This window comes from Eucyclogobius newberryi, unplaced genomic scaffold (genome assembly GCF_026437365.1).
Source record: "Eucyclogobius newberryi isolate DKJ021-1_F unplaced genomic scaffold, fEucNew1.0.hap1 SCAF_5, whole genome shotgun sequence".
Taxonomy (NCBI): domain Eukaryota; kingdom Metazoa; phylum Chordata; class Actinopteri; order Gobiiformes; family Gobiidae; genus Eucyclogobius; species Eucyclogobius newberryi.
The window spans coordinates 28036578-28059961 of record NW_027316167.1 but is presented as its reverse complement, the minus strand read 5'-3'; the positions used below and the strand labels follow the sequence as shown (position 1 = coordinate 28059961).

Sequence of the window (23384 nt, the reverse complement as noted above, 5' to 3'; positions counted from 1 at the left end):
ACAGCAATCACTCACTCTTTGCTGCCTACAATTGTCATGATCATAAAGAATTTGCTGTTATGATTATTTTTGGACAATTACTGATTAACCGAATAATCTTGACGTTCCTAACTTGAAACACAAAAACAGAGCAGGGAGGGCCTTTGATACGAGAAGCTACAGAGTCATCACATCAGACGGAGGAGGAGCCGAGATGGTGGTTGCTGGGCACGCTCGGTGGGCTATGGCCGTGTGTCTCTGAGCCATTGGCACTCGCTCTACCATGTGGCCATTAATTTGCTCACAATTACTGTGCGATGTCCTGGCTGGGGGCCCCGTGCTGGAGCCTCCCCGACACCAGTTCATTTGGTTTCACAGCTCTGTGTTTGTCCTTTTTCCCCTTTACTGCTTCAGTCGCTGTTTGCTTAACTTTGTGTTTGCGCTGGTGTGATGCATGGAATTTCAACACTCTAAATCTAAGAGGACTCTCAAGGATTAGGAGTCACTTTTGTGCTCTGCAGCGTATATGCTCTAAATTGATCTAGTTTAACAGTGTTTTAGAACGTCTGTTTATTGGCCAGGTTGCAGTAAGGAACTAATGCTAATAAGTGGTGATTGTTGCAACCACTTAGTATCATATTTAAGCGTTGAAATAATAATGAGTCTATGGAATAGCTTATAAACACTCAAAGCCCAGTTAACCAATGAAAACAATCATTTATAGTGTAAAAAGGTATGGCCCACTTGAGTCCCACAGCTGCTGCAAGGGACTATTATTCATGACCGATGACCATCATAAGTAGAAGATTAATTATTCACATTTACTTTTTTTCCAAATTGTTATTGTAAATTGATATTTTGTCGTTTCAGGTGGAGAAACGGGTCGACCAGAGGAAGACACTTTTGGGGTGAGTGTGACTGTGTGGCTCTTACCGAATGGCTCTTACTGTACGGCTCTCACTGTGCCGCTCTCACTATACGGCTCTCACTGTACGGCTCTTACTGTATGACTCTTACTGTGTGGCTCTTACTGTACGGCTCTTACTGTACGGCTCTCACTGTACGGCTCTCACTGTACGGCTCTTACTGTATGACTCTTACTGTGTGGCTCTTACTGTACGGCTCTCACTGTACGGCTCTCACTGTACGGCTCTCACTGTACGGCTCTTACTGTATGACTCTTACTGTGTGGCTCTTACTGTACGGCTCTCACTGTGCCGCTCTCACTATACGGCTCTCACTGTACGGCTCTTACTGTATGACTCTTACTGTGTGGCTCTTACTGTACGGCTCTTACTGTACGGCTCTCACTGTACGGCTCTCACTGTACGGCTCTTACTGTATGACTCTTACTGTGTGGCTCTTACTGTACGGCTCTCACTGTACGGCTCTCACTGTACGGCTCTCACTGTACGGCTCTTACTGTATGACTCTTACTGTGTGGCTCTTACTGTACGGCTCTCACTGTACGGCTCTAGCCTTTCGGTTGCCGTGCAGACATAAAGAACAATGCATCGTGCACAGGGCTGTTGTGCTGTTGTGCACAGGGCTGTCGTGCACAGGGCTGTCGTGCAAAGGGCTGTTGTGCACAGGGCTGTCGTGCAAAGGGCTGTTGTTCACAGGGCTGTCGTGCAAAGGGCTGTTGTGCACAGGGCTGTCGTGCACAGGGCTGTTGTTCACAGGGCTGTCGTGCACAGGGCTGTTGTGCACAGGGCGGTTGTGCTGAACGTGGTGGATGACGGTGGAAGCTGTATCTTGCAGTGGGCGTACTTGTTTTGTTTGTCGGCTGACACGAAGGGAGGCAAATTATTTCTACTGTGATTTTAATTGATCGAGGTGTTAAAGTACGGGCTTTCTCTCAGCGGGCGTTTTGACATGACGCAATGGGAACAGTGCAGGTGTAATTAATAACAGTGATGATGGTGGCCATCCATTCAGAGCTCACTGCTTCACTTCTAAGACACGTGCAGGGGAATGTTAGCGTATTTAATGTAGAATGATGTATGCTCTCAAAAGGACTACAGTCACTGCTGTTACCTGCATTATAAGACACAGCACATACTCCTACTCATGTTCACTACGCTATGACAACAGACCGGCGCTTGCACTTAATGATTGTCTGCACATGCCGGAGTTTAGGTGCTAACTATTCAGATCAACAAGAGCCTTTTTAGCTTCATCTCTTTTGTCAGACTCTTGGAGCTTATTCAGCTTTCTGAATTCATAGCTTGAAAACCAAAACACACAAAATACAAACATTATGTTTGTGTAATGAGAATTGGCATCGGTAAAACCAATGTTTGGTTAGAAAATGTTCACTTCATATAAAAATCCTTTGAAACAAAATGCATAAGATGTGGCCTTGTTGTAAATGCTTTTAGGCCTAAGTTAATATGGTAAAGGCGCTGATAAAATTATATGAATAATATGGTTACGAATTTGATTTCCTTAGATCTTTGTTTAAAAGATGTGTTATTAAAAAGTAGGTCATAGGTGTTCTACTTAAGCAGAGGTGAGATGATAGATACTGTCTCATAGTCATTTTAATCATTTACATTAGGCATCGTATTCTTTAACAATGATTCCTCATTATCGTTGTCAGGCAATCAGGCGCATGTAAAGGCTTTAAATCGTGATGGATGATCTTAGTAAGACCAATAAAGTTAACAGGAGCGTTGCCATGGTTACCCGTCTGGCAGCTCAACTGTTGAGAGAATGGAGATGTGATGGTGTGAATGATCAGATTGTATCTGTATCAAAATCCTTGAATACAATAATCCAACAAGCTTTTTGAATCATGTCAGAGTGAGCAATACAGTTTACTCAGATAATGTTTGTTACTACGTAGTGTATGTTACTGTGTGTGTCTTAACCACTCAAAAGAATGTGAGTGCATCTTACTGTTTGGGTGACACAACATTATCAGTGGAGTTTTTTGTAACTCCAACCCAACATTCTGGTATTTACACCCAAAGTCAACTAAAACTGCTTTCTGGAAGCAATTAGAACAAATTGTCAAAACATGCAGCAGTTTTCATCAAATTATATCTATGAAGAATACAGCTTAAAGACTGTGTTCCCTGTACATTCATCTCAAATGGACAGAGATGGTTGCATAGTTAGTGCTCCCTCTTAACTGTTGCCTGGCTCTCATGTGAGGCTGGGCAGGCATTTCTGAGAACCCCTTTAGCCACAACACAACAAAATCACCAGCTTTCCCCCTTCTCGCTTGTGTAAATAAATCTGTCTGTAGATATATTTAAATTACTCCCCGTTATCTCCAACGTATCATGGACAAGACAGGTGTTTACTTTGAGCAAACTGGCGTAATCTTGCAGAAAGCAGTTTTCACAATCTGGGGATTAGAGTCTGATTCTGTGTAGTTCTGTCATCAAAACTCAGCCGTGGGTTTTGAAGTTAGCCCAGCTCTCTCATCAGTATCTCTGACTCGTGTTTCCTCTAGGTCTCCATCGCAGTCGGTCTGGCAGGATTCGCTTGTGTCCTCCTCCTCGTTCTCTTTGTTCTCATCAACAAATATGGCCGACGCAACAAATTCGGTATGAAAGGTAAGTCCTGCTGCAATCTAGCTTTACAGACTGCCGTGCGGGCTTTGTTTTCCATTGGTGTCATTCCTTAATCCAATCCCAACACGCCTGGCTATTGATGGGTTTCCATATAATGTTTATAGGCACCATTTTGACTTCCCTCTGACCTTTCAAAAGATATAATGATGTGTTTTTAAGTGCTGATTGCCGTGGCAACGATGCAACATTTTTCATCCCTCTGAAATCCATGGAAATCTTCCAACTCGCCACTGCGGCCTGTTTGAAGGGATAAATTGATGGCCTGGGGGCCGCAGAGCTGGACATCGCACATGTGTGTATGCCGTAATGCTGTTTTACATAATTTTCGCTAAAGGTTATGGATCCACAATCTTTCAGTCGCGGAGACAGCTGGATCAATACTATAGGATACCATGCATGCAAACGAGGTCCACGTCGTACGGATCCCACCTCATAAATGCACCGTTGGTCGAGGAATGGAAACTTGCATTAATTAGTAGACTGCGTGCTGTCGATCATTCTGGGAGGAACTCAATAGGATTAATATGGCTTTTGTGCACGCTGAGCTCTCTTTTGGGTTAGATCCAAGGTGCTTGCTTATCGGCGACATGTCGAAACTGTCGCTGTCTCGGGTCTCGTCAAGTTCAGCAGATAGCGGGGGGGGGGGGGGAATGTAAGGGGACGTTATCAGCAAGTTATCCAAGTGGCACATACAAGGTTCTGAAATGTCTTGTAGCAGCTTTGCAAAAATAAAAACGCCACTAATCTCACTATGAAAAGGCGGAGCTTATCAGTTCTGCCACTTTGAACAATCAACCAACCACCAACCAACTTGTTTCTACTACTACTCAGCTTTTCTAGATTGACATTTTGGTTTATGATGTATGTATGAATATATGTGATCTACCTGTGTTGTACCAGAAAAAAGCACAATATGTCTCCTTTAAATGTAACTAATTCCAAGGCCAAGTTGGAGATAGACAAGTTTAACATATATGGAACTGGCGCTCTCTCCCCTACTGGAGAAGTTACGTAGTGCACCTTTAAATGGGCACATAATCCTGACAACAGCCTGTCCAGTCCTGACAAGATGCAAAAGACTATGAATATGACGATCCCGCTCCATTGGCTACGCTATTCGAGTCTGCTCACGTCCCCTCCACACACTATCTGTGCCTCGAGCACACCAACAACAAGCCTCACATGCCCACTAAACAGCATAATCATAGCACGGAACATTATGCCGTTATACCTTCAACTCCGTAATCGGCCCCTCTACAAGATTAAGAATTGCTATTTGCAACAGTAAAGAGCTGTTTGCTTTAATGAGTTACCATAGTGATTAATGCGCAGACCTAATGCTAAAGAGCAAATTAATGACGCATTTGACGAGCGTTATGTGTTGCTGCTGCTGCCGTGGCATGTTTTGACGCGGCCGCTGTCCTTTGCCGTGGAGATAAGATATTCCTTTATTGTCCCACATGGGGAAATTTCATTGGTGCAACGCAGGTAGAAACAGAGGTAGATACAGAAGAACAGATCACTTATAGGAAGTCTGAAAAACACTTTCAGTAGAAGATCTCCTATAAATAAATAAAAACTCCCATAGACAAATAAATAAATACATAAATACCATTGCATGTGATCACGACAGCAATTGCACATGAATATGTGTCACGACAGCACATAGATTGCACATGAATTTCACAGTAATTGCACATGAATTGCACATGAATTCCAACAGCAATTGCACATATGACAGAATTGCACATCAGTATTAGGTTAGGTCAGTATTACGAGTGTTCAGTACTAACAGTTTTTGTTATAAAGTCTGACAGCAGCAGGAAGGAAAGACCTACGGAACCTTTCCTTCACACATCGAGGGTGGATCAGTCTCACTGAAGCTGCTCTCCAGAGCGGAGAGAGTGTCCTGCAGGGGGTGACACTCATGGTCCAGCATAGATGTGAATCTAGCCAGGACCCTTCTGTCCCCCACCTCCTGCACCGAGTCCAGAGCACAGCCCAGGACTGAGCTGGACTTCTTGATGACTCTGTCCAGCCTCTTCCTCTCCCTCTCTGTGATGCTGCTGCTCCAGCAGACCACACCATACAGGAGGGCTGGTGCCACCACAGAGTCATAGAAGGTCTTCAGGAGTGGCCCTGTCACTCCAAAAGACCTGAGTCTCCTCAGGAGGTAGAGCCGACTCTGGCTCTTCCTGTACAGTGCGTCTGTGTTATGAGTCCAGTCCAGTTTGTGGTTCAGATGAACACCCAGGTACTTGTATGAGTCCACTCTCTCAATGTCCCGTCCCTGGATGTTCACTGGTGAGGGGGCAGTGGGGTGGCGTCTGCGGAAATCCACCATCCACCAGATCGCAGCGTGTTAGCGTGTTTCGAACTGCATTATGCCATACGTTTGCTCCAAATGTCTTCCCCCGTTGCCTTTTGTATTTAGAAGCTCATTGCTAATTCAGTAACATTCATCATCAGACAATCAATATGCTAAAGCCTGCACCGCTCAGCCCTTTTTGTGTATCTGCAGTTAACTAAAAGCAGGCCTGCCTTCTGTGTTTGTGTGTATACTGTAACGTCAGATGAATTGAACCTTACATTTTCAATAGCGTATGTGAATGGTTGTCGGGCAACTGATGATGATGGAGTGGATTTATATTGCACCATTCAAGGCCTGTTGTACTCCACGTTTAACCAGGGTTTGGCCAGCGCACAGACGAGAGCCTCAATGCAAATACAGTACATTGGATGCAACGCAAGATATTTAGCCGATATATTGGGCGCGACACTGCATGAATGTTTGTGTGACGAAGTGATTGGGGTCCAGGCAAACTTTATAAACGTTATAAAGAGTTATTAAAATCTTTAGCTGAGGTTTTAAATCGTTGTTTCAGTTGCTGATTAGGTCCCGTCGTGCCTTTAATGTCGTTGGACGATTGAATGAGAAATTTACTTCACAAGGTTGAGGTAGATAGGGCGCCAGATACACATAAATTCCCAGTAAACTAGATTTGAAAGCAGATGACTTGCGTAAAGATAACCCACATTTGCATCTATTACTTTGCTATTATGGAACGCATAATAGAACGCACGCTTTTACACTTTGTAGTATTGAATGTAATAAAAACGTTGCTTGGCAGAATTGGATCAGGCCCCAGTTTCTTTATAAGACATCAACAAAATCACTGCTTGTTTCTCACATTTTATCTCCAGGGAGTCTAAGCGATCTCAGCCATCCTTTCCCAAACGTTTGACTTTTTTGTTTGTTTTGAGGCAAATTGAAGTCGAGCTTGCTTTGGCGAGGCGGACACGCTCGTCAGCGCAGTTTCGCCGTAACGTTGGAGCCGAATGTCCAGTTTCTGTGTCTATAGAGATTAAGACGCGAGTAACACGGCTTATTCCCCTTGCTCTTTTTATTTCAAAGAATGTTCTGTACACACCACTCAGCCTTTATGTTAGACAGAGCCGCTGTCTCCGCTTTCGCCGCTGAGATTCAAGGTATAGCCGACTTAAAGAGAAGCCATGTCAAGTGCGGATGCCAATGGGACCACATGTCGTTCCGTTCAAAGCCCTTGGTTCGACCCACTGTATCATTGTGTGACTGTGTGACTGACTGTGTGTGTGTGTGGTGTGTGTCTGTCTGTGTGTGTGTGTTGTCTCGTGGTGCGAAGAATCAGCTGGAAGGCCAGAAGAAGTCATTATCTTTGGATGGAGCCATAATGGATTTTCGCTCCAGTAAATCACTGTGGCTCTTTTGGTCATTGGAGTTTGATCACTGACCGTTTCGGGGCGTCCAATGAAAACACACGGGCCGGCGAAAGCAGGCGACGGCCAGCGCTATGTGATGAGGCGTGCGGCAAAGTCAAGCTGATCACTTAGGTTTAGAATCAACCGATACACCGGGGATAAAAGGGTCTGTCGGGGTGGTCGTTCTGCTGGATATTTCTATGATTGTGAATGAACTCTGTTGACCATAATGACATACTGGTGTGTATAGTAGTTTTTAGTATCATGTAGTAGTATTTTGTAAGTGTTGATGTATAACAAGATAGTTGGGAAGTTGGAATTGTGGCCTAATCTATTCTAATATTTTTTTTATTCTTCGTTGTACAGCTTAAAGAAATAGATAACTAAGAAATGCACATTTTGTTTTTGTTTATGTCGTACAAAATAAAAGCGAATATTAAAAGTTTAGTTTAGTTTAATTGTCAGGAATCATACGCAAAATCATTGATCTTCAAGAGAAAAGATGATTTAGCTGCTGCTACTTTCAATCTGCAGGTGATTACACAACAACAGTAATAAAAGTACACATTTCATTAGTAACATTAGTTCAGTAAAATACACCATAAAACAAATCAATTTCTAAACATTGCAAAATTAGTTCAGACAGATGAAAAATACAGCTAAAATCTAACTTGGCTGATGTCGGCACCGTTCATTATCCATGATGTGCTTTTTCAAGTTTAGAGTGAAGTTATGAATATCTACGGACAATTTCAAACTGTCTGGAAGCTGATTCCACTTTCTGATAGTTAAAAAAGAAAAGGCAGATTGAAAAAAAATCAATATGATGAATTTGTTTTGAATCCGTGTAAGGTTCACAGTCTTTCATTTTCCCCGTTTTGAAACAAAATCCAACCAAAGAGAAAAACAAATACTGATTTTCCTTTTCAAACAAAATTACACAAAAACAAAATCCAAAAGTTGATTTGTGTGTTTCATATTTTGATTTCAGCCTAATTACCGGCTGCTTGATGTTACCAAGAGTGTTTCCTGGTTCACAGCCCATTGAACCCAGCCCCTTTTTTATGCCCAATAAGAACAAACTTAGGTCGCTTTTGGGCTTAAGTGTTTTAAAAAATGATTATCACTGTGTGTGACAAAGCACGAAAGAAGTAATTTTCTCTCGTTTGAAGATGGATTTACGCACCAGCTGAGAACAGACTGAGGCCACGTCCACCACTGTCCAGCTCTGGACCACGGTGGCTCATGAGTCAGCGCTGAGCCGCAGGACCGGATGATAATGTTAGGCTGAAAACATAATACTAAACAAACAAAATTACTATTTCTGAATTTTGTTTTTGTGTAATTTTGTTTAAACAGAATCTGAAAATGTTTTTGTTTTTCTCTTCCAAAGAATGAACATTGATTGGTTAGTTATATGAATAAAATAAAATATAGCCGCAAGCGGCAATGATCGGCCCTCGCCACGCCGCCGCCACACCGCCGCCACGCCGCAAGAGGAGGGGGCGCTAACGCGCCCCAATTGTCCTTTTATTACGCCTACTGCTGAATCTGTGACGCTGTCACATCTTCTCCCCTTTGTTTTACCATCAAAAAGCTATTTTATTTTGAATTCTTGGCAAAATGTGCGGCTCTGCCGCACAGACACCGTGACAGTTTGAATGAAAATGTGGATAACTTTTGATGGTCCTGAAGATGAGTCTCACCAAATTTCAGGTTAATAGGGCTGACGCCCTGGGAGGAGTTTGTGAAAGTCTAAAGTGTAAACATGTTCTGGCAAATTCCCCATTGGAATAACATGAAAGGTTTCGGTCATCGTTACGGCAACACCATAACAATTATGACATGGGTCTCATTGACTTTTTTGATGGGGATGCTAAAATTGAGTTGTGTGTCAAATTTCATATAATTTCGCAAAACTAAACATTTAACCTCCATATAAAATCTGTAGGGGGCGCTGTGGCGCCAAATTAATTTATTTCACTTCAAGTAGGTTTAGGGCAAAGAGTTTAACAACTGATTCTAATTTGACGCAATTCGGACTTTATCTGCGCAAACGGCAGAAATTTTAAATATGGGAGATTTCTGAAATTCTAGCTACAGTTTGCGGCTTCGCCGCACAGAGACCGTGAGAGGTATCAATGTAATTTGGATAACTTTTGATGTCCCACTCCTCAGTAGCATTTTCACCAAATTTCCGCTTTTTAGGGCCAACGCCCTGGGAGGAGTTCGTAAAAGTACGACGTTTGGAAAAACTCCGAAGTCATGTTTAGCCATTTTTGAAGCAATATGGCCGACATTTGGTTGGGCGGACGGCGTTGCCGTAATAATATTTTTTACTTCTCTTGTCACCATCTACCTCTGCGCCAAATTTCATGATTCTACGATCAGATTTTTTTTGGGTCATTTCCCATCTCTCAATGCATTTTTGGTACATTTGGGGGCGCTGACGCGCCAATTTTTTTAATTTTAGAAAAGGGAAATAGCCAGAATGTAGAGAGGCACGATTTTTAGAGGCGTGCAAATTTTTGTGACTTTTCGTCAATGTTCACTGGGTGAAAAATAGGGGGGTTGGTCCCGAGAAGAAGAAGAAGAAAGAAAGAAAGAATAATATTCCGATGCGAAAACAATGTTTCCCATTTTTCAAATATCATAAACTATACATTTTCGGAAAGCGCTCGCGCTTTCCTACCTCATGGTGTGGGTCCCTGGTCACTGACGGGTACTTTCGATAATTTTGAGTGGGCTCCGCCCACTTTGTGTTTTTGGCCCTCTATACAGTAATAATGTTCAATTTTTGCCTTACATGCTTATATGCACGGAACATGCAAGAGATGGGGAACGTATTCGTGAGCTACTTAGCGCAAATGAGTGCTTTATATGGGGATGACGTCGTCATCCCAATGTAAAGTGCTCGTTTAGTGCGAACTTTTGCACGGGCTTCGCCCGTTTACAACGGTAATGTTCCATTTTCCTACAACTAATTAGTATGCACGGGGCGTGCATGAGTGGAGGAGTGCGTTAGTGAGTGTTTGGAAGTGGGCGAGCGCTTCGCGCTCGATTTTGTGCGCACTGCGTGCGCACTTTCGCAGCCGTGCTTCGCACGGCCTTACGAGATTAATAGGCCTCTCGCCAGCTTGTGGCGCTCGGGCCTAATAAATCATGAATAACAGAAAAGAAAAGGGGTTGTATTTGTTTATTCTTTATGGTTGTAAAAATAAAAAGTAACAAGAAGGAAAAACTGAGAATAATATGGTTACAGTCAGACCACATCACCGGCCTCCTGCTGGTGCCAGAGTCAGGACTAAACATGGACCGGCCTCCTGCTGGTGCCAGAGTCAGGACTAAACATGGACCGGCCTCCTGCTGGTGCCAGAGTCAGGACTAAACATGGACCGGCCTCCTGCTGGTGCCCAGAGTCAGGACTAAACATGGACCGGCCTCCTGCTGGTGCAAGAGTCAGGACTAAACATGGACCTGCCTCCTGCTGGTGCCAGAGTCAGGACTAAACATGGACCGGCCTCCTGCTGGTGCCAGAATCAGGACTAAACATGGACCGGCCTCCTGCTGGTGCCAGAGTCAGGACTAAACATGGACCGGCCTCCTGCTGGTGCCAGAGTCAGGACTAAACATGGACCGGCCTCCTGCTGGTGCCAGAGTCAGGACTAAACATGGACCGGCCTCCTGCTGGTGCCAGAGTCAGGACTAAACATGGACCGGCCTCCTGCTGGTGCCAGAGTCAGGACTAAACATGGACCGGCCTCCTGCTGGTGCCAGAGTCAGGACTAAACATGGACCGGCCTCCTGCTGGTGCCCAGAGTCAGGACTAAACATGGACCGGCCTCCTGCTGGTGCAAGAGTCAGGACTAAACATGGACCTGCCTCCTGCTGGTGCCAGAGTCAGGACTAAACATGGACCGGCCTCCTGCTGGTGCCAGAATCAGGACTAAACATGGACCGGCCTCCTGCTGGTGCCAGAGTCAGGACTAAACATGGACCGGCCTCCTGCTGGTGCCAGAGTCAGGACTAAACATGGACCGGCCTCCTGCTGGTGCCAGAGTCAGGACTAAACATGGACCGGCCTCCTGCTGGTGCCAGAGTCAGGACTAAACATGGACCGGCCTCCTGCTAGTGCCAGAGTCAGGACTAAACATGGACCGGCCTCCTGCTGGTGCCCAGAGTCAGGACTAAACATGGACCGGCCTCCTGCTGGTGCCAGAGTCAGGACTAAACATGGACCGGCCTCCTGCTGGTGCCAGAGTCAGGACTAAACATGGACCGGCCTCCTGCTGGTGCCCAGAGTCAGGACTAAACATGGACCTGCCTCCTGCTGGTGCCAGAGTCAGGACTAAACATGGACCGGCCTCCTGCTGGTGCAAGAGTCAGGACTAAACATGGACCTGCCTCCTGCTGGTGCCAGAGTCAGGACTAAACATGGACCGGCCTCCTGCTGGTGCCAGAATCAGGACTAAACATGGACCGGCCTCCTGCTGGTGCCAGAGTCAGGACTAAACATGGACCGGCCTCCTGCTGGTGCCAGAGTCAGGACTAAACATGGACCGGCCTCGTGCTGGTGCCAGAGTCAGGACTAAACATGGACCGGCCTCCTGCTGGTGCCAGAGTCAGGACTAAACATGGACCGGCCTCCTGCTAGTGCCAGAGTCAGGACTAAACATGGACCGGCCTCCTGCTGGTGCCAGAGTCAGGACTAAACATGGACCGGCCTCCTGCTGGTGTCCAGAGTCAGGACTAAACATGGACCGGCCTCCTGCTGGTGCCAGAGTCAGGACTAAACATGGACCGGCCTCCTGCTGGTGCCAGAGTCAGGACTAAACATGGACCTGCCTCCTGCTGGTGCCCAGAGTCAGGACTAAACATGGGGAATCTGCGTTTCAGTTTTATGCAGCTAAAATCTGGAACAGTCTTCCTGAAGATGTGAGACAGGCTTCAACTCTGACAATGTTCAAATCTAAGCTAAAAACAGTTTTGTTTAGCTGCGCATATGACTGAAAGGATTTTTTCTTTGCACTCTTCTCTTTTGTTTGTGATTTTATTAGTTTAGACAATCAGTTGGATTGATAATTTTTAATTTAGTTAATTTTATTGTATTTCTGTTTCTGTAATTTCTTTGTGATTTGAATGCATTTTTCCTGCTGTGAAGCACTTTGAATTGCCTTGTGTATGAAATGTGCTCTAGAAATAAACTTGCCTTGCCTTGCCTTAATGATGAAATAAATACATAGAGTTAGCCGCTTTTACCGCCCTTGATTTAAAGGATATTTGTGTTTGCTGATATAACTCCATCCCTCTTTCCAGAAGGTAAAAGTTCAAAGTGGCTATGTAAAGTATGGGAAGAGTCCTGGATAATGCTTAATTGCTCTTCACCGACTCAAATCCTCTGAGGTCGCTTTATGATCTTGGAGCTCGTGTTCATGATGCAGTTTGTTTTTCCTCTGCACGCTCAAGTTTCCATACAACACCAGCACGTTAAAAAGTGAAAATGCACTCAACAAGGCTTTTATAAACAGTTTTAAGGATTATTTGGCTGATTCATTTGTAAATCTGCTGTCTATGTATGTACAAGATATTTATTTCCGTATATCATTATTTAGTGGTATATCATTTCGCTGATTGAAGGGTGTGATATTTGACCAGCACAGAAATAAGATTAATTTATGATCTCAATGTGCTGAATTTTAAGGGTTACACTGGGCTAAAATGCTGATGATTTGAACAAAATAATAAGAATAGTAGAAGCAATAGAAATGATTCTGCAAAGCTCACCTGTTGCTTTTATCAGTGCCGTCTGAGCAGCTGCAATCACGCTGCACATTTTTAGCCCGAATCAATAAGGCTCCTTCTGAAAAAGACACGTCCCTAATAAGTCCAACACTCCCCTGTCATCGCCCCCTGCGTTCCGCCTGAAGATTACCCACCTCCGCCGCTGCCTGTGCGTCGCTATAAAGCCTGTCAGGCATAATTCCCCCATTATATCTGTCGCCTGCATCTCGTCTTTTCCGAGAATCCTTTATTTTCAAAGTGTTGCTATCTGGAAGTCTCCAACTGCAACTTTTAGCATAATTTTTTTCCTCCTTTGTGCGTAATGGTGCTTCTGGTGGTGTCGTGACGCTTGTTCTGCTGCGGAGTATTCATTACAGTGCAGCAGTGCCACGCTCAGTACTGAATGAGTCATAAGCAGAAACGCGTTGTATCAGTTTTATTCATTACCTCGCCGCATGTGCACGTTTTGGATGTTTTTGGGGCATTCTTGCACACAATGGCGGCAGCTGCTGATTGTTTGTACAAGCAGTGGATTATACAGGGGTTATTTATGGCTTTCCTCAATACACAATTTACCCACTAGCACAAAGCGAATCGGAACAGACGATCAAAGAGGAACAAATGAGTGAAGAATGGACCACAAAAACGTTATAGCATTTTATGTGGTTTTGTTTTCAGACCACAAATTGATATATGTATGTTTTAGAAATATAATACAGTCGTAGCGGTGATAGTGATTGTGCTACTAGAGTCATTTACATTCAGTTAGGACGTTTTGGTCGATTAATCGGTCGATAGTATAGTTGACCGGCATTCTTATTGGTCGACTTATTATTTTATTTCGATTTTAAGGATTTATATGAGGGAGAACAAGGAGAAGACATGGAATGAGTCTGCTGAAGAATTGGGACTGAATCATAATCATTATCTCCCCTTTAACATATGCTGCACAGTTTCCTTGTACTTAGTCGTATAAATAGTTGTTTTTGCATGAACCCCTGTGATGTCGTAGTCTTGTGAGTGCAGTTTGGGTCCGATAGAAATATTTCATAGTTTTAAGAGCTTTGTCAACACTCTTAACCATAACTAATTACTCTTTATTGTCTTTAGTTGACAGTCCTACATTGAGTATGGTGTTTACATTTTGAAAGTCGTATAAAAATTTTGACCATTTTCATGTACTGGCTGTGAGAAACTGTAATTATGCAATATTGTATTTACCGTATTTTCCGGACTATAAATTGCACCTTTTTTCATAGTTTTGGCCGGGGTGCAACTTATACTTATATTATTTACTTATATATATTGATATATATTGTGATATTTTTTGTTATTTTCACACCGCATTTCATACTCCAGTGCGACTTATATATGTTTTTTTCTTCTCTATTATGCATTTTTTTGGCTGGTGCGACTTATACTCTGGAAAATACGGTACTCATTTCCTTTTAACTTACATGTGGAATTTAAATCAATCAGATCTTTCTTTCAGATGTCGGGTTGGTTTAGGTCAAATGCAAATGGAGCCGTTCCGTGATGAATCAATGCTGCGTGTTCCTTTAGGCTGCTATTGCACTGATGGTATTTGCTTCACAGGTTTAATCATTTGGAAACAGTATCATTCAACTATTGATCCGCCAAAGCAGCTGACAGGACACAACGCTCAGCTTAACAGCGCTGTACCAGGTTTTTACTGCTGCCTGTAAAACGTGAAAATCAAAACTATTTCATTTTACACAGCAGCAGTCCAAACGTATTACTCACTTTACCATTGTATTCAGAGTCTTCTAATTATTCACGGGAATTCATTTGTGAGTGTTTTTCTCTACTTTCAGTCAATCCACTGCTAACAAATAATAAAATACTAATAAGATACTACTAAAATTAAGAAAAAAATACTTGAGTACAGGACACATAGTATACAACATTGTTCTGTATTCTGTCATTTTATGCATGCCTCATTTCATATATTTGCTATTAAAGTGCTATTATTACTGTCGCTTCATGTGTTGACTTTATCGCCGAAGCAAGTTCCTAATTTGTGAATCTTTCTTCACTGACAATGGCAACGAGCTTTTTCTGATTCTAGTTCATGGTTCTTTTATTAGTGCTGTTTACAAGGTTGTCTTTTCTGCGCCTTCTTGGAGCCTCTCCCCCAAATACTCGTTTTAAATTCCCCACATTTAGGACATCATTGGTAGAAATCCGGAGGTCGTCTGTGCATTCACTTTTGTTAATTTCCCCATGGTAATTCCCTATGCTGCCAGTAGATGAAGCGCTAACACCAAATCCTGATGACGGAATCCCTTACCTCAGAAAGTCATGTGTAATCCCAGGTACTCAAGAGCATATTTTCACGGCAAAAATCCATACAAATAATGCACAATGTCGGTCCTTTAACATCAAGCCCGTTTTTACAACTTCTATAATGAGCCAATTTAAACGACAACCAAAACGACATTTTCCCTTTTAGTCTCTGCAAGAGGTAAACATCTCTATTATTTTATGGAGTTTTTATGATATGGATATTGCAGGCGATAATACTTCGTGCAATCATAAACACGGTGTAGTAACTCGCACATTCACCTACATACGGTCACGTGGAGCGAGAGCAGCGGGCGACATGGTGCAGGTCCTGGTGATGGAGCGGCGTGTCAGGGCAGCTTACCCCTCTCTCCACTACATTACCTACACCAGCCCGGGGATGATGTGGCCACACACGAGCACGGGCGGGGCTCACTGCTCTGCTGCATCTCTGCGCCGCAATAGCCCGAGTGAGAACTGTCACTGACGAATAAGACGTACAGTTTTGGCCTCTAGACACTTAATGGATCAGATGGGTATATTTTTTTAATGATGAAATGTTAAATGAATTACTTTTACTTGGGTCATGTTGGAATTGAAGTAGCTTTACACAGATTGATATCAGTTTGGTCACTCTCATCTACCCCAATTCAAATGGGCGTGACTGGCAGGTGGATCAGCCAATCAGAGACATGCAAAATAAATATGGCCGCTTACGAGGACAAAAAGAAAGGAAAAAATACAGCGAGAATGAAAAACGAATAAATGAGCGAAGCGCAACGCTGTTAATCTGATCCGGGAGAAGTTTGAGTTTGTTCTAAAATGATAAATGACTGAAATGTCACTGAAATAAACAAATCAGATATACGGTTTGACCCATTCTTTCTGAAGTATTGGAAAAGTGTGTATATTCTGAATTCTGGAAGATGTAGAACTTTTGACTTGCTCAGGCGACGTTTGGAAACAACTCACATTTTTCATTCAACTTTTCCAATCTCTAAATCACTATTTCCTATCCAAAGGCACGGGGGCATTTACAAGGCAGTATTTGAAATGTGTCAGCTTTAAAATGAAGAATTTAATATTATTTTCTTGTTACATGTAATCTTTGATGCCCTTAATGTTTCTGTTGAATCATTAGAACAATAAAACAGAACAGTTATGACCATATACCAGTCATCAGATTTGAAATTGATAAAGAGACACAATAATAGTGGTGTTCAAGACAAAAAAAAAGTCTGGCAAGCACAGCTCAAAAGATGGACTGTAAGAAAAAAAGAACAATTTGGAAATAAAAAACTTGACTCATAATGACAAAAAGTTGCCTGGCTCTTTTTGTCGGCTCAGGTCAATTCACAACTTCTTTAGGTTCTTTCAGGTGTTCGGTTGTTTCTCTGCCTGTTTTATATTGTGTCCCTTTGTTTTCACCCCTGGGAAATCCAACTTGAATCGACGGAGAACAGACTAATTCTCTTTATACAATGGAAATGCATTTGGGGGACTGACCAGGCGACGGCAACAACACAAGGACAAACAAAAGAAAGTTCAAAAGTTACATTCAGACCACTCACAACTCAAGCTTACCTTAGAAGTTTGTGCTGTCAAACTAAAGCAAAATTAAGTCATAGTGTATTTTTCTGAGTATTACATGAGTCATAATTCTTAGGTGACCTCCAAATATCTATTTGATCTGGTAACTTTTATTGATTTGCCCTTAGTTGCCTTGTATGTGACCCTTTAGTGTCAAGATTCACTGGACACTTGTTTATTGCCATCCACATTTACTCCTGTGATAGTCATCTTCTGTGCAAATAGCAACTCAAAAAAATCATTGTCGTTTCATCCCACGGGCTACACAGGTTTTTACTTTGCATTCCAGACCTTGATGGCTGCACATAACTTACCATAATCATAGGCCTAAAAGAACTGAACGGGGAATACATTTGCAATGCAAGTTTTAATGAAAGTAAATCAAACTATCGCCATTGTTCGTTTTTAATTAGACCCATAGCTCGGCGCTGAACGTGTGCGCACAAAACAACACAAATCAGGTGGCTAAAAGAACACACGAGAGTTGCTAATGAGACCGGTATACAATAAATAATGTGATCTTTCCTCTGGGTTTTTGAAATGAAAATGAAACGCTTGCCTGTGGCTGCTGATCTAATGTAAATAACACGGCATGTAATGGTGTTTGGGGTCTCGAGCGCACCAAAGCAGTGAACACTTTAGCTGTAAATGTGTAGAGTAAAACACTCCAAACACAGATCGAGTTTGTTTTAATCCTGCTTATGGCTTTCTTAAACATAGATATTGTGTCTCTTCTTATAAGGATTCATCAAATCGTCTGCATTGACTGAAATTCTCTCCTTTCACCATTGTCTGGGTTGTCTTTCCATAACTATAACATCCTAACCTTTAAATAAGTTTACATAAGTCATTTAATCTCGTTTTCAATTCCCCCAACCTCATAAATTGTAGTATAAAGCCGAATGTTGTAAATCAGAGATAAGAATAAGAAAGAGCTGTGCCTGTTGCTTTACGAGGCTTTGGGATGAGCTGATTGGTTGTGGTTAGGTGGTCCACCCTGCATCACTTCCTGGTCTGAAAAAAGCAGTTTTAAAGCCATACGTAAACCCCAAAATAGCTTCTTGCGTTCGTTCCAACGGGTTTATGACAGCTCGGGAACTAATTACACATATTTAAATACTCATACTTCCTCTTTCCATGGTTTGAATATCTGGTATAGGCCGGCTTTAACCTCGTCACAATGAGCACTCGGATGCATCTCAAGATCTACTCCCACCCACCCCCCAGCTGTGCGGCCCCTCTTAAACTCTTTCACGTTTCTGTCATTTCATGTCCATTTCCAGCATGTCGTCCGGTCGCCTCTGTCATTACGTTATTTTTACCAATACATCCTCTCTATTATGCTTCTTAGTGGAGTCTAAAAGGTTTCCAGCATCGCACAATCCCCCGTACAATCCTCCATTCTTTCTGCACCTTGTTGGGAAAAAAACAGGAAAAGAAGTACTACTTACTTATTTATTCTACATGAAAGTTGCATGAGCAGCTGCCAAAGTGTGTATAGTGGTTGCGGACGTGTGTTTGGATGGATATGGACGGAAAATATGCCGGGACGGGGGGGAGCAGTGACGGACACGCCGCGCAGGCACAAATAGAATGAGATGGGACTTATTTTTTTGTTTTGATTTGATTGTGATGTGGGGACTCAAAGTACCAGACTGCTAAGTGACTTCATGCGTCCACCGCGCTCAGCAAAGTGAGTCTAAATAAAGCTGGTGGAGTGGTGCCGGTCCATGGTGCACTTTGGCTCGCTCTTCAAATACTTTTAAGTCGTCGCTGCAGTTGAAAACACATCACTGGTTTGCGGGTTCAGGAGATAGCGGCGCGGCTATCGGGATGGGGCACGTGGCACGGCACACGTTTTATATTTGAACAGGTTTTCCCCCGTGTGGTTTGGCTGTGAAAATTGTCTGATTGAACTTTTTTGTTGTGTCACTCGCAGCTATTTTGTTTTCTTATGAATACAAATTTGGTTTTATTAAAATGAGACATAACCGTGCAATGTCACACAATTCAGGTGTGGGAGATATTGATTTTTCTTCCCCCTAAGTGTCCCGATAACAATAGTTTGACGATATTATGTGAATTCAACTGAGATGTGTTCAACTGTAATAGTTGTAAAATGTGAAATGTCTGGAAAATGAATTACAAAAGTGCGAAAATGTCAACTTTTTTCATTTTCATTTTTAATCAGCTCTTTTTGTAACACATTTTACTACAAATATGCTTGACATAGTTGTAGTAAAACGTAAAAATATGCTTGACATTCAAATTGTGTAGATATTCAAAGCAACATAAACGATATAAAGAAAATGTCTACAAACTCCAAACCAATAATGAATGAAATGAAAATAGTTCATCACATTCAACTCAGGACATGTTGTATAATGTCTTGCATGCCATTTATTAAATACTGTATATTCACATTGCGTATTTCGTATTCCTATTTAGCTGCTGCCATGACAAATAGCCCCAACAGGGAATCAAACAACCTTCCTCTAATCATTTTGTAAAAGTATGAATAGATCCACTCTTGTTCTGCTGCCAATCCAACTGCAGACTATTCAGTATGAAATGAAATGCCTCATTTTTAATCTTAGATGACTAAAGTGGAACATTTCCTAATATTTACCCTGCGTGCCCACAGTCTTGTCACACGACTTGTCACGCCTGTATTTCTAACATATCAGATGTTTGCTGTGAGTCACGTCGGCGAGAGGCGAGTCACAGTAAGAGATGAAGATAATCAGCCTGACTTGAACTGTAACTCGTGACAGTGCCTCCAGATGATAATCATATATTTGGAAAGTAGTGTCTCAAAAGTAATCACAAACTATTTTTTTTTCCGCCTTGAACTTTGAGTCAACCTCCCAACCATGCACTCCACTCTCCCCCCTGGACGACTCCGCTAATGATTATTGCTCCGCTATTTGCTGTAATTTACATGGGGCCCGGAAATAGACTGCACTGTAGAGCCGATGGACCTTTTCCAAGATAATGAGCAATAAGGGGCAGATTCTCTCACTGGTCGGAGGACAGTTCCGCGAGTGGACTGCCACATTCTGGAGCACAGGACTGCGTGTTCCCTGTCAGCTGCGAGGTGCCAGCGTGAGTACAGCCATTTCTCAAATAAGCTATAGAAGCCTTCCTCCAACTGTGTACCAAGAAAGTTGTAAGTGTTAACACCCAGGGGTCCTGTCCGCGTCAGTTATAGGGGAGGATGGAGAATTAATTTAGATTATTCTAAGTTACCGGTATTACGTAACTACAGTATATAGTCAAAGTTTTGCATAATGTTTTGGTTGATATTCTTTGCGTGTTAATTGGCATTGCTATGTAGAATGTTTTTGTATTGCTAAAATAGACAGAGAGATTCCTATTTTGGAACTTGGCCCTATGTACTGTCATTTTAAACTTGCATGAGTTATTCCGTCATTTTTGATCCATATTCTCAAAAGCAACAGAGCTGTACATGTGCTAACCACCGGGGACAGTTGCGCAACAGTGGATGAACTTAAAAAGGGACGAACAAGCTGCAAAACAAATAAACTGCACTTTGTGGATTATTTTCCAGCAAATATTGTCTAAAATCTGCCGTGGGCGCCTCCATGTTTGTTTTTCTTGTTGGTTTATTTCTCTCGTTGAGCGCGCTCTGGTGGTTATTTAACAGAACACAACCTTCACATTAGACATGGTTGGAAGTATAAATGCAGTACAAAATAAATAAGTACAGACACAGATCTGTTTATGTTAAGCATAAATTAGTCTCTAGGCTTTTGTCATTTACTTGGTCATATACTTCTTTTGGCATTAGCTTGGTTATTACTAGATGAAACAACAATGTTCCAAGAGGCTCAAAAAGGAGTTTCATTTGCCTTATTCCTCCTGCTTGTTCTGCTCACTGCTTCACTTCTTTCAAAGCTTGGGCTCTGCTCCAGTTGTGATTTTACACTCAGAAAGATGCTCTTATCCTTACAGTCTGGGCCGTGAGGGTAATACTGATGCAGGGATGGACTCTTTGTGTTCAACTGTGAAATGTACGCCGTTCACCGACTCTCTCTCTCAGTGTGGGCTTAAGCCTCCAGTCCACAAACAACTCTTACCATGCAACAGGATGATGCACTATTACAGAAACACATGAAATGAAAGGATTTAGATGCTGGTGCCGAATGAACAATGTCTCTGAAACATAATAACATACTGTATAGTGGTAAAGGTCTGATGTATTTTTATTGAGGTGGTTTTTGTGCCTGTAATGCACAGTGAAATGCAGTGTACAATAGAATGAAATGCAGAAGGCCACACTGTGCTGTGTTTCAGTCACAGTAAATAGCCGTATGAACAAGCAGCCCCAGCACTTATGGGGCAGGATCCATCTCGGTCATGCAGCGTGGTGCTTTTAGACACAGAGCACTGTTTCCATCTGCCTACTGTATATTTCCATTGGTCTGTAGCTCAGAAAGCTCACTGGCCCCTCTGAGAGCACTCAAACATGTCTCCTCCATCTTTTATAAGCCTGCCTAATATTTGAGCTCCTCCGAATACTTGTTGTGTAATCATAACTCAGAGATGAATAATTCATAGAAGCAGGGCCATATGCAGAGTATCTCCTTGAACATCTTTCTGCATCTTAGGCTAATACAGCTGTGCTTCTTTGTGCTCGTCTCTGATTCTCTCAATCACCACATCTGATCACATCTTCTGCCTCTCCTTCCACTCTAATGGAGTTACCAAGCACTGGAGATAAAACAATTACAACCAAATTCATTTGAATGAATTAAAGAAGCAGCAGCGTCTGACTCGTCTGACAAGACAAATGATGTGTGCATGACTGCTTTAGTAGCAGTTTACACTGACCCTGTCCACCCCATTAACCCGTATATTAACCCATACAAGAGCTTTGTTAGTACAAACATGCAAATAGGCACTGAATAAATATGTGAGGAGGAAACACTTACAATGCTTAGTAAATGATCCCTGAGAGTCTGGCCAAGGTTTTTCTTCCAAATCACTTTTATTCATTTGCAGGAGGATTTTGTCTTAGTTTGTAATTGTGCATAAGACATCAGACCCACACCAACGTGAGCAAAGGTCTTGGTCTGACGGCTCCATGTGGAGGAGTAGCTCAATGGTTAAACCTAAATGCAACAAACTAACATGAAAGAAACCCATCCACACTCATGTAAGATTTTAACTTTCTCCCACAGAGTCATGAAGGCGGTGTGCCTGCACCACAACACTTACACTGCTGAACACTGTGTTAATGTATATGCCTTGCTGTTGTAAGTATGTTAAATCTCCATCTTGAATGTAACTGCAACCTAAGCTGTGAGCTCACTTGCCTTGGGAGGACTCAGAATGCCCTGGGAGGGTGGGCAGTAGAGACAGGGGAGTGTGTCACTGCCATGAGAGGTCATTACTGTCTCCTCAAAGCCGGCACATTATGTCAGCTTTACAGGTCACGATCTTTGGGGTCACCACATTTTTATCTCCCTGAGCTGTGGCACCTCAACACGGGTAATGAGTCCACAAGTGTCCTGCCTCAGATGCACATTAGGGGCCGAGCTGCTGAGGAACAGTGGCTGCAGTGGCAGTGATTAGATGTGTCTGGAGGGGCTCCGGGGCCGGCCTCACCATCACTCACTGCAGTGGATTTTTTCTTTTTCACTCTCTCATGCAAAATATATCTTTGTTTTGCGTTTTCAAGGACCCAGATTTGGGAGAAGTACATCTACAGCACGTTGCACTTACTTGTTACCGAATATCAGTGCTAGGGGCCCAGATCATTGTAGGACTATAGCCTAATTGTAATGGTAGTACTGTGTTGGTACGATTGGTCCTGCAAATGCTAGACATAGAAGTGATCATTGTCAGTTCACAGGACTTGATTAAAACTATTTTAGAAGTGCATTAATTAAACTTTCCGTGTACGTATAGGGTGTGTTCTCCATTGCAACAATTGACAGGCAATGAGTTATTATTTTACACCTCAATGCAACCAAATGTGAAGTAAATTAGCATTAAATAGTATCAACTGAAGACAATTTTGACTTTTGCTGTAAGTGTACAGGCACAACTCTTTTGCAATTGTAATTTTCCAAAAGGTTTACTGTCCCCATGGTTTACATCCTAAAACTGGAACAGAAATAGCTGAATGTTTTTAGGGTAAAATGTGATGTGAGGGTGACAGGTCCATGTTGTCCTGCCTCAGATGCACATTAGGGGCTTGAGAACAGTCAGTGATTGGATGTGTCCAGATGGTACCAGGAGCCCACCTCCCCATCAGTCTCCCCTCAGCCCTGTCCCCTGCAGTGTTTACGTGCCACAGTGACTGAACGCCCTCCACACGCTCTACATCTCGCTTTCACACAGCACCATTTATATTTCTGATGACACACTTCACCCACAATG

At 42.8% G+C, this 23384-nt stretch overlaps 1 protein-coding gene across 2 annotated transcripts in view; it reads left to right on the top strand.

The window, feature by feature from the left end:
• Positions 1–23384, top strand: part of ntrk3b (neurotrophic tyrosine kinase, receptor, type 3b) — a 290494-nt gene that overhangs the window by 143870 nt on the left and 123240 nt on the right. The window contains exons 9-10 of one of the 2 annotated variants that reach the window (XM_072465473.1): positions 850–887; positions 3443–3536. In XM_072465473.1, coding sequence (XP_072321574.1) covers positions 850–887; positions 3443–3536 — 132 coding nt within the window. Of the gene's footprint in view, positions 1–849; positions 888–3442; positions 3546–23384 lie in introns of both variants that reach the window. The other variant, XM_072465472.1, reaches the window with a different exon arrangement.